The sequence below is a fragment of the Orbilia oligospora genome (genome assembly GCF_000225545.1).
Source record: "Orbilia oligospora ATCC 24927 unplaced genomic scaffold scaffold00097, whole genome shotgun sequence".
NCBI classification, from domain to species: domain Eukaryota; kingdom Fungi; phylum Ascomycota; class Orbiliomycetes; order Orbiliales; family Orbiliaceae; genus Orbilia; species Orbilia oligospora.
In genome coordinates this window covers 460,450-471,241 of record NW_011645654.1, presented here as the reverse complement: position 1 = coordinate 471,241, position 10,792 = coordinate 460,450, and the positions used below count along the sequence as shown (strand labels likewise).

At 46.7% G+C, this 10,792-nt stretch overlaps 5 protein-coding genes across 5 annotated transcripts; 3 read left to right on the top strand and 2 right to left on the bottom strand.

Annotated features, from left to right (window-relative positions):
* Positions 1 to 24: 24 nt before the first annotated feature.
* On the top strand, positions 25 to 2,630 carry AOL_s00097g129 (uncharacterized protein; the record flags this gene model as incomplete). The annotated part of the gene is made up of 2 exons (XM_011125962.1): positions 25 to 102; positions 183 to 2,630. 2 exons carry the CDS (start codon positions 25 to 27, stop codon positions 2,628 to 2,630), a joined length of 2,526 nt encoding a protein of 841 aa, XP_011124264.1.
* Positions 2,631 to 3,262: 632 nt separating this feature from the next.
* On the top strand, positions 3,263 to 3,828 carry AOL_s00097g128 (uncharacterized protein; the record flags this gene model as incomplete). The annotated part of the gene is made up of 2 exons (XM_011125961.1): positions 3,263 to 3,621; positions 3,720 to 3,828. The coding sequence occupies 2 exons, from the start codon at positions 3,263 to 3,265 to the stop codon at positions 3,826 to 3,828; spliced, it is 468 nt and encodes a 155-aa protein (XP_011124263.1).
* Positions 3,829 to 4,074: 246 nt separating this feature from the next.
* Positions 4,075 to 5,244, bottom strand: AOL_s00097g127 (uncharacterized protein; the record flags this gene model as incomplete). The annotated part of the gene is made up of 4 exons (XM_011125960.1): positions 4,075 to 4,651; positions 4,716 to 4,794; positions 4,869 to 5,131; positions 5,198 to 5,244. The coding sequence occupies 4 exons, from the start codon at positions 5,242 to 5,244 to the stop codon at positions 4,075 to 4,077; spliced, it is 966 nt and encodes a 321-aa protein (XP_011124262.1).
* A 726-nt stretch (positions 5,245 to 5,970) lies between these two features.
* AOL_s00097g126 (uncharacterized protein) lies at positions 5,971 to 8,405 on the top strand (the record flags this gene model as incomplete). The annotated part of the gene is made up of 5 exons (XM_011125959.1): positions 5,971 to 6,258; positions 6,401 to 6,441; positions 6,522 to 6,559; positions 6,637 to 7,753; positions 7,814 to 8,405. The coding sequence occupies 5 exons, from the start codon at positions 5,971 to 5,973 to the stop codon at positions 8,403 to 8,405; spliced, it is 2,076 nt and encodes a 691-aa protein (XP_011124261.1).
* Positions 8,406 to 9,133: 728 nt separating this feature from the next.
* AOL_s00097g125 (uncharacterized protein) lies at positions 9,134 to 10,244 on the bottom strand (the record flags this gene model as incomplete). The annotated part of the gene is made up of 3 exons (XM_011125958.1): positions 9,134 to 9,159; positions 9,227 to 9,297; positions 9,391 to 10,244. The coding sequence occupies 3 exons, from the start codon at positions 10,242 to 10,244 to the stop codon at positions 9,134 to 9,136; spliced, it is 951 nt and encodes a 316-aa protein (XP_011124260.1).
* Positions 10,245 to 10,792: the final 548 nt, after the last annotated feature.

Below are 10,792 nucleotides of genomic sequence, written 5' to 3'. Positions count from 1 at the left end.
AGTTCACGGTTCGGATTTTCGAACATGGCTGACAACACTGACAAACGGGCATCGTTGTTAGCTTCCACAGCTCTCGGGCTGTTCAGGGCCGGTAGATTAGAGGTAATTCTCTCGATGTTCCCCTAATCAACGACTCCGTTACATATTTCTTATTGCTAACGCCTATCCACATACACCTATAGGATGCCGCCAGGGCCCTTCGAGAGGCGATTCATCTTGCCCCGCAGAACCCACAAGTTCGTGCCGCGTTTCAACACATTCAAGAAACCCAAGATTCAGGTTCCAAGATCCCAGAGCTTTGCCGGAAGCTATTAGAAGATGGGGATGCCGAGTCTGGTGGCGAAGCTGTAAAGATAGTACAGAGTGGAGGAAGCCTGACTGCAGACCAAGCAAAGGCAATTGTCCTTGCAGTTATTCAGTATGAAGGAGAAGACAACGTCAAGGCTTTAGCGGGAAGGCTGCTTGGTGCTGTGGTCAATCAGAATACGGGTGGAAAGGCTTTACTTACGGCTATGGTCACCGACAAAGGAACGAGAGAACGGACTTTTGAAAGAGTGCTAGACCTTGGCATCGAGGCTGTAGAGTCTCTTACATCGACTGTCTTAGACGCAAAAACTTGGGAGGGTGAACAACGAGACACCGTTGAGAGGGCATGGTTTCGATATCTTGTTAGCCAATTGGCTAAAGGCCAACGGGGAGAGTCATCTATCCGGCCTATTTCGCGGATGCTGGCTGCGGATGCTCAAAAGCTACAATCTTTAATTGGAAAACATGAGTTCATAGACTTCATAACTCTTATTACAAACGGATCAAAGGAGGACACAAGAACGGGAGCCTTGTTGGCAGCGGCCAAATATCTCGAGTCAATCGAGTCCGAGTTATCCTTACAACTTCTTGGTGACTTCCTGACGACAAGGTTGGCCTCCGGTGATGACGAGGAGATGGCTCTGGCATTTAATGTCGCAGCAGCGCTATTTCCAGTTGCAACAAACAGTTTGTCAAATTTGTTCCATACAGATGGTTTTGTTCAGAATCTAGTACCATCTTTACAAGGGCGGCCCCAGACAGTCGAGCTAGCTGCTATTAACTTAATGTCTGCAGCTTGTATCGACAAAACTTGCAGAGATGCCGTGTCGAAGAATTGCGAAGACTACCTCACTGCAATGGCTTCCAGCAAAAGTGACGCAAGTACAGCCGCATCCCTCGCTCTTGCAAAGCTTTCAGGAGATACTCCGGCACCCCCCCCTGGTCAAAAGGAGCCAGTAAAACCGCCGAAGTCAGACAAGGAGATCGAAGAGCTGGCGTCAACATTTAAGGGCCTACTATCATCATCTTCTGATGCCTCAAGGCAACAATCAGTAGAAGGCTTAGCATACACTTCACTCACACCCTCCGTAAAGGAAACTCTTGCAGCCGACTCCTCAACTATAAAGTCTCTTCTTAGCCTTCTCAATCCTAGTACGAGCACATCAATAGTGTTCGGCGTCCTCACCACGATTGATAATCTCACTCGCTATACTAAACCTCTAACAGAGGAACAATTAAAAATGGCGCAGCTGAAAAACTATGCTAATGCCACACCATCCTCCAAAACTCCCGGCGAAATACCCAAGTTGGATCAGGATCCTTGTGTTAACAAACGTTGCCAGTCACTACTTGCTGCGGGTGTCGTACCGGCCTTAGTAAGGCTTGCTAAGAAGACGTCCCCGCAAGCTACGGCATTAACTTCATCTATTATTCTATCTCTCTCCAAAGTCAGTGCCCATCGTGGAATAATGGCACAACAAGGTGCTGTTAAACTTTTACTCCAAATATACTCCTCTCTCCCGACAATACCGACTCCATCATCCTCAGATCCCGAGTCAACATCCTCGGAAACCCATCCGGAGTCTAGTGTACACACTATCACAGCACACGCCCTCTCCCGGCTCCTCATTTCAGTGAACCCATCATTAGCGTTCAGCGCCTCGGTCCCCATCAACTCGTCTCTTCCACCACTTTTAAACCTTATAAAATCCATCCACAACTCCACCGCTGATTCAAGAGATTTATTACCGCTCTTTGAAGCCCTCTTAGCCCTTACAAATCTAGCCTCTACAACGGATTCTATTCGTTCGGTTATCGTCAAAAAAGAGTTCACAATCATAGAAGAGCTGTTACTACATGCTAATGATATGATTCAACGTGCTGCGGTGGAGTTAGTGTGTAATCTTATGGTTGCACCTGAAACCGTCAGTTTATTTGTTGAAGGGCCAAGGAGTGGGAATAGGCTGCAGATGCTATTGGCAATCGCACAGGCAGATGATGTACCAAGCCGTTTAGCGGCTAGTGGGGCATTGGCAATGTTGACAGAGTGGGATGCAGGGGTTAAGAAGATTTTAGAGAGAGAAGGTGGGGTACAGAGAGTACTTGAAGTATGTGAGGATGAGGAAGATGGTGTTGTGTTCCGAGGGGTTGTGGTGGTCAGGAACTTGGTTATTGTGGGAGGTGAGGATGGTTCAAAGAAAGTGAAGGAAGAAGGTGGTGTGGATGTATTGAAAAGGATATTGGAGGAAGCTGTCGCTGCAGAAGAGAAAAATGGGGACATGATATCCGCTTTGGTGGAGGTTTTGAAGGTTTTAGTCAAGTAGGGAGTTCAAAAAGGACCGAGCAAGCCAGCCATACACGGCTGCACTTCAGGTATCGAAGGGGGACACGTAATACTTTTGTAGAGGCATCTAGGTCATACGAGTAGCTCTCGAGATCTCATGATCTGCTGCTGTTTAACCCAGGGTTCGATTTGAGGTACACATAAGACACTTAACATATGATCCCATTACCCTCGCATTGAATAATAATACATAGTCCATCATGGTGCGTAAATTTAAAGGGGTCTCTCTCATCAGGGGCGACGGCAGCTGCTAGGTATTATCGGTTGGCGGAGTGGAGTGGACATAGTTTCCATGATACAATTCTCATTGCATAGCCGTGTGCAAATTACCAGGGAGATCGAGAGCTGAGGGTATACTAGGATTCGAAGTTAGGTATACCAGAGCCAGCTCGCTGTGTTGCTGTTGCTTTTCGAGTCTCACCGCCACAGTTGCTGGGTCAGCCACATGAACTTGCCACATCTGTGCAAGGATCGTAGCCCAAGTGCCAAGCCTTGACTTTTAGCTGTATTGCATCTCGAAAACCTTCAAACCTGCGCCCGCGTTCATTCCTCTTCACGCTTCAGATCTCCATCAAATTCCTCCCTCCAACCTCAGTCTACTGTCCCCGAATCATGTCTCGCTCAACCGCCACTTCCTCTGCCGGCCCGACAGGTGACGCAATTCTCCTCTCCGAAAATTTCTCCATCAACTCCATCGATTCCCAAAAGTATGACCGCGTCTCCCGTATCACAGGGTCCAATCCAGATGTAAAATTCCATCTCGACATCGCTCACGATCTATACCCTATGCAACCCGGTGAAACGATTGAATTGGTCCTCGCATCTACTTTGAAGCTCGATGGGAGCAGTGACATTGGCGAGGCGAAGCAAGGGTGGAGGGATATAGACGAGATGCCGACTTTGGCAGACGCTTACGAGTATGTTTGTTATGGAAAGATCTACCGGTTTGAAGAGGCCGGTGTGGACTCTATGTAAGATCTCCTTTCTCATTATTTCATGAATTTTGTCTGCGTCTGTGTTCATGGTATTTTGGAGGATCGCGACTGATTAACTGGTGCCTGGGCTATAGAAAAGCGTATATCTCGTTTGGAGGATTGTTGCTCTACCTTGAAGGGTCGGCGAAGAAGTTGACGACATTGAAGCATGAATACGTATACCTCCTCGTTAAGAAAGTCTAAGATGGTTGTATCATATGTGATGGCGATTGGTCGTTATTTGGCTTCGACCTCCAAGCTTGATATGGACTATAATACGGAAGCGATCGATTTGAACATATTTTTGCATATAGAGGAGTTCATGCGGCGCATTAAAATTCTCATTCTTGTCATCTCATAAAATCGTCCCGCTCTAACTAAAAAAAGAAACTAATTATGTCTTATACATAATTCCCGGGTCTGTCTAAAATCCCCTAAAGCGAGGGTAGTCTATCTAGTTGGGAACTCCAATCTCCGATGTAATCGAGTATAAATCTCCAGATAGTCCGTCTCGTTTTCTGCTGTTATAACGCCGTGTCTGATGAAGAAATCCAGCAGGACTGCTGCGCAATTCGGCTTGAACTTGCCGTTCTTAAGGTTCGTGATAACCTCGTCAACGTCCATAAGGATATGCTCAGCAACCTCTCCATCAAACGGCTTCGGTACTGGACCACCTTCACTGGGTTCCTTCACAATCATATCATAACAGTACTCAACTTCAGGCTGCAGGAGCCCTGCTTCACCCCCGGCTTCTTTGTGTCTGACGTAGAAGTATGAAACGAACCCGACAGCTTTCGCGTTGGCACGAACATAGTCTTCTTCCAAGGAAGCCTCTTCGCCCGCTTCTTTGATGATACATTCCCAGGGAGTTTGGCCATCACCCATACCGCCGGCGACGGTATTGTCAAGCATACTTGGGTATGTAGCCTTACCAGCTGCGCGACGGGGGACCCAGATTCGGAGTGGGGTAGTGGGGGTGGCGGGAATATAGACGGTCATGTGAGAACCGTATGCAACCACACCGAAACTATATGGCATACATTAGTTTTTTCTCATCCCATTCCTAGTATTATATACGAACATAGACTTACAGAGGATGGGCGGATCGTTCCATATAGAAGCATGGTTTACCCTGTGGCGCATAGACGGTGTATCTCTCATCTCTCCAGCCTATATAATTGACCCTTTAGCTTTCAATTGTCACCGCTTATGTATTTTGGTCGCAAGAAAGTAATCTGTCATACCGGATAGAATCTCGAATCTCTTCGCATCTCTCCATCTTCTAGTAGTTTCGTCGATATTCTTTGTTCTCTCTTCAACAGTGTCGCCCAGGAGTCTAACAACACCAGGCTTGATCTCCCACCAATCACCGGACAGAGCAACATCTTTCAGTGCATCTAGGACCATGGGAATAATGTACCCGACTGTATGAGACAAGTACATGAATCGCGAATGGTCGGCCGTTCTTTCGGCAAAGGCTACGGGATGAGTAGCAGCATTTGGGAAGCTATATAGACCCATTATTAGAACATGTCACAGATGTATGCATGTATATCGGATGTCTTAAACGTACCCGTCAACCCCGTTCACAAGGTCGAGATATGAAAATTTGGGAGCCATGATAGGAAATTATTTGCAGGCTGAATCTGGAACCGGATAATATCCTTTATTATAATATGCAGGAACAGTATGTGCTGTATGGATTTGGGCTGGGATTGTTACTAAGCTAAGTGTATTGTTATGGATAGAACAAAGAAGAGCCCTTAAGACTAAATCCATAGACCCTTCCACTGGTATTTATAAACCGCCGCTGGGAGCGGGAACTGGAGCTGCAACATGAATCACTCCCCGCCATTTGACTTCTAGAACGTCGATATCCTCGAGACAGCAGTTATCGATATCCCAACTATCATCTCCAAAAACTAAACCAGCGAATCAACCTTACGAAGTCGAATGACCGCTTTCCCAAATTAAACAAATTGGATTGCTGTGCAAAAAAACGCAAACGCTGTGCCGCATGTCTGCGTTCTTAGCCTTCCTGGGTGGATCCCATCGGCTCATCCCTTCGCCCGCGTTGGGTTGGTACGTTTGGTTCCGCAAATGACCTCACCGTTAGACCCGCTCCAATCCTTCACCCCTCCGAGATGGAAGAAACCCCGCTACGGTGAACTGTTCCCAATCCTTTTTTCAACCTCATTGCGATAGCTTTCGATCAATTGGCCAGTCATTTAAACGCAAATTCCTTTGAAAGCTGGCTAGTTTTTTTTAACTGGTTGTTCAAGGACGTCAATAAGAAAACTTCAGCCTGTCCACGTATTAATCCGCACTCATAAATTGAGCGAAAAGATGTCCGCGACAAAGGAACTGACAGTTGGTTTGCTGATCGTCTCCGACACCGCCGCTGCAGACCATGCCACCGACCGGGCTATAGACACTCTAACCGCGGTGATAGCCGAAGCAAACGCCCAAATTCATAATAACGCCTACGAATGGCTTGTTGAAGAACGAAGAATCATTCCTGATGACACAGAAAAAATTCAGGAAAAAATCAAGGATTGGTGTGATAACAAGGCGTTGAGTTTGATTCTCACGACTGGAGGAACTGGATTTGCTAAACGGGACGTGACGCCAGAGGTCCGTTGACCTTTTTTTTCTCTCTTCTGCTCTATGTTTTTCCCTTCTGTTCATAGTTATTATTGCTATGATGATCGAGGATGGAAGAAATTTTGTAATCCTATTGGAGGATGTGAGGGACTGAAACGCTGCGGTGGCACAGGCCGTTAGTGAATTATTGGATAAAACAGCAAGTGGATTAGTGTAAGTTCCCTCGAATATTTAAAATTCAGAAGCGTCTATGGAACTTCAGCTAAGGAATGATTTGAAATCCGGGGGCACAGACACGGAATGCTCGCTGCCTCTTTGAAAATTACGCCTTGTGAGATCCTCGTCCGTCCTAAAAGGTATATACAGCGCTTTGTGAAAAAACCACTAACACAGGCATAACCGCACTAGTCGCAATAATGTCCCGCCCAGTCGCCGGTGTACGTGGTGATACGGTAATAGTAACATTGCCCGGATCACCCAAGGGCGCAAAAGAAAATCTTGAGTCCATTATTAAGCTCCTTCCGCACGCATGCATCCAAGCTGCAGGCGGGGATTCTCGCGTTTTGCATTCAGGAGGAATTAAAAAGCTCGAGAAGGAAGCTGGGGTAGCTCCCCCTAGCGGAGCGCATGATCACCACTCACATTTACATGAGAGCGGAGGGCTAGCGTCGGACGACGCCGTCGGAATGACAAGTGGATGTGGTCACCATCATGGGGGTGGTGGGCATCATGCACCTACGCCACGAACCCAACAGGGTGGAGAGCTTAAGTCCAATGATTTGACCGGAGATGTCGCCAGACGGCACAGAAGCTCTCCATATCCAATGATATCTGTCAAGGAAGCACATAAACTTGTGGTTGAGAATATAACTGCGCCGGAAATTGTGAAAAGGAAAGTGGATGCGAATTTAGTTGGGTATATACTCGCGGAGGAAGTAAGGGCGAAAGAATCTGTCCCCGCGTTTAGAGCTAGCATCGTCGATGGGTATGCTATCGTGCATACCGACGGTGTCGGTATCTATCCTGTCGTTGGAGTTTCACATGCTGCACCGGGTGAAATCAAGCCTTTGGAGGCAGGGCAAATTGCCAGGATTACCACTGGAGCTCCTTTGCCGCCTGGTGCTACTGCAGTGGTAATGGTCGAAGATACAAGAATCGCAAAAACAACCGACGATGGGACTGAAGAGCTAGAGATTGAGATCTTAGCTAGCGGGCTTACTGAATTGGAAAATGTTAGAGAGGTTGGGAGCGATATGAAGACGGGTGATTTGCTCTTGAGTAAGGGGGCTGAGATAACAGCTGTTGGCGGGGAAATAGGATTACTAGCTAGCGTTGGAATAGTCGAGGTTGGGGTCTACAGGAAACCAGTAGTCGGTGTGCTATCGACGGGTGATGAGATTGTGCAGCATGACAGGGCTGGGGATCTTAGTATTGGAGAAGTGAGAGATAGTAACCGACCGACGTTACTAGCAGCGATAACAGCTCGAGGCTTCGAAGCCGTAGACTTGGGAATTGCGAAGGATCAGTAAGTCCTACATTGCCTCCGCCCTATAAATCAACAAAGGCTAACAATTTTGATATCTAGACCTGGGACATTGGAGGATGTTCTCAAAGAAGCCCTTTCGAAGGTAGATGTGATCATCACCACAGGTGGTGTCAGCATGGGTGAAAAGGATCTTTTGAAGCCAACTATTGAACGGACGTTTAATGGAACTATCCATTTTGGTAGGGTGGCAATGAAACCCGGAAAGCCGACTACATTCGCCACCATCCCCACCGAAGGCAATATATCGAGACCGATCTTCTCACTACCAGGAAACCCAGCCTCCGCAACCGTCACGTTCCATCTATTCGTTCTTCCTGCGCTCCGGCAACTATCGGGATTCATTGGCGAAGATATTCACCTTGCAAAAGCACTTGTAACTGTCGAGGAAGATTTGGTTTTGGATCCTCGACCGGAGTATCATCGTGCTGCTATAAGGATCGATAAGTCTGGAGGCTTAGTGGCAAGGAGCACTGGTGGGCAGAGAAGTAGTAGGATTGGAAGTATGGAGGCTGCGAATGCGTTACTCTGTTTACCGGGATTAAGTGAAGTTGGGGATAAAAGAACTAGGATTCCGCGAGGAGATAAAGTTGAGGCGTTGATTATTGGGGAGTTGAAGGTCTTGGACGTTTAAAAGAGACCCTTTGCACTAGTTATAATATAGATATTAGATTGTTTGTGGTGGTACTTTAGTGGCCTATTGTTGTTGCGAGTAAAGTAGAATAGGATCGATACGCCTGTGCTGGGAATATCTTGATAGAAGCCGTTTTTAGTATAGACAGAACGTGTGTTTTGAATTACTGGTTAACTTTCTAGGTAGTATAATATTCCGGGATTCCTTTTTGCTGTTTAGTATACTACTTAAATCTAGATGAACATTTGAAGAATTTCGAGATATCCTGCTCGCGGTGCACGTGCAGCACATCGTAGCCTAGGCACCCTATTGAGGTCGTAATGGTCTACATATATACAGATCTGATTTTATATACATAAATAGTCTAGAAGCTCGGTCGTGCGGTAACCAAAGTTTTACTCCTAATTTCGAAAATTTCATGAAACCTCAATCCACGCGACGGAGTTCCGATTATGTAAGTGATTATTTACTTTGTAGCTTGATCAATTGATTGATTTTGGCCCACCAAGCACGGAATTCTTCGGTATCGAGTCTAGACCTTATTCTCATAACATGCGTTTGTAAGACTTAGACAAATAGATCCTTCCGTATCAATATTAACTCTCACATATACGTATCTCTAATTAACAGGTCATTAACGGAAAGTATATAATTCAAAAATGAAACGCCAGCGCTGTGTCCAATGCATAGGTGGGGAACGGGTGTAAATGTTCGGGCAAAGGTATTAATTAATTGCTCTTAACTAGTCTCCAATCTATAGTTGTAAGATTTTGAAGTCAGCATCGTTATCAGGAAGGGAGAGAAGGAATTCAAGGGCCTACATAGTGAGCATGTGGATCCTCCCGCCACCGTCTCGCTTCCAATTGTGCATTCATCGTTTAGGTCCACTGAACTATAATTTCGGGCTCCTAGTTAGCTTTGTGACGGACAGACAGAACCATGAACTGGGAATAAGAGGGATGAATTTCTGGAAGAATATACATACAGAATATACCTCATACGCCCCGTTTCCTCAAACAATAAATGGACCGACCCCGTAAACTCGCAACCAAAAACCGTCGGAACAGTAGATTTCTTAAAATCCCACGCCGGAACATTGGTAACAGCTTGAGGCGCAAAAGTCGCAGTCGCAGTATATCTCTCGCCTTGAATGGTTACCGTAGTCGGCGGATTTGTTACTATGACTTGACTACTCGTTTGCGCCCATGACGCCCTATACCCTGTTTCAACATTACCATAAATCCAAGGTTCAACAATTGTAGATACTGGATGAAGGGCGTTGAAGAAAGTGCAAAGATCGCCAGAAGTCGAGTATTTGCTAAATGTGATTGTCCAGAAGCCAGTGCCTATGGAGAAGCGGGTCGCCTCGGTGGGAGCGGGGCCGTCAGGAGGCCTACTAGTGATGGATGTACTGGAGCGGGTGTCATCGGAAAGGGATGAAGACGTGCTAGAGGGGCCATCGGGGCCATCGGAGGTATTATCAGGCCGGTTATCGGTAGTTCTACTTGGTGAACCCGCACTCGCGCCTTGAGTTACTGTCACTGTTTTCTCTCCGCTGGCCCTGTCAGCCCCGGCCCCACTGGTTGTACTGGCCGCGCTGTTGTTATTGTTTTTACTAAGAGCGACTCCTAATCCAGCACTTAGACCCGCAACTATGGCAATTATAGCGACCGCGAGAATGACATAGAAAACTCGTCTTCGCACGCCGCATATTGTTTTGATCGGTTGCAAAAGGGTCGGATCGTACGCGATGCCGCCCACTGCTGAGGGTTTTCCGACATCATTGGGGAAACCGCTTGGCAGGGGGGGTTGCGGTTGGGGGTTGTGCGCAGGTTGCATTGCTATCTGGTGTAGAGCCGCATGAGTTTCTCGAATGTTGTCGCGAATGATAGCGTTGACCGACGGCGCGACGGGATCGGATCTGCGGAGTGAATTGATAGGATGTTTTTTTTTCAAGAATTAGATCTTAAATTCGAATTAATCTACGGATAACGTCGCCTGATATACATTTTAAATGCCGTTGAAGGCTGGATGGATTTATCATAATGTTATTTGCTGCGCCACTCGCCTAAGTCTTGGTTTCGATTCTGCAGGGAATCTGTCGATATTGTTGGCGCCTAGAGCCAATCGGGTTTTGGGGTATGCAAAAAGCGAAGGATTGAAAGGATTGTGGTACAGGGACTAGGACTTGGGAGGAGCGAAATATTGGGTCAGAACATAGCTATCCTACAAATAAGCGGCTCATAATCCCGGCAAAATTGGATATACACGGAGCGATGAAAGATAAAAGTGGAGTTTTATACACAGTACTGGTAGGTCTTTTTGATAGATTTTATAAGCATACGGCTATGGAAGCTATCCTTGGCTTGGCAAATACTCGGGGGCCG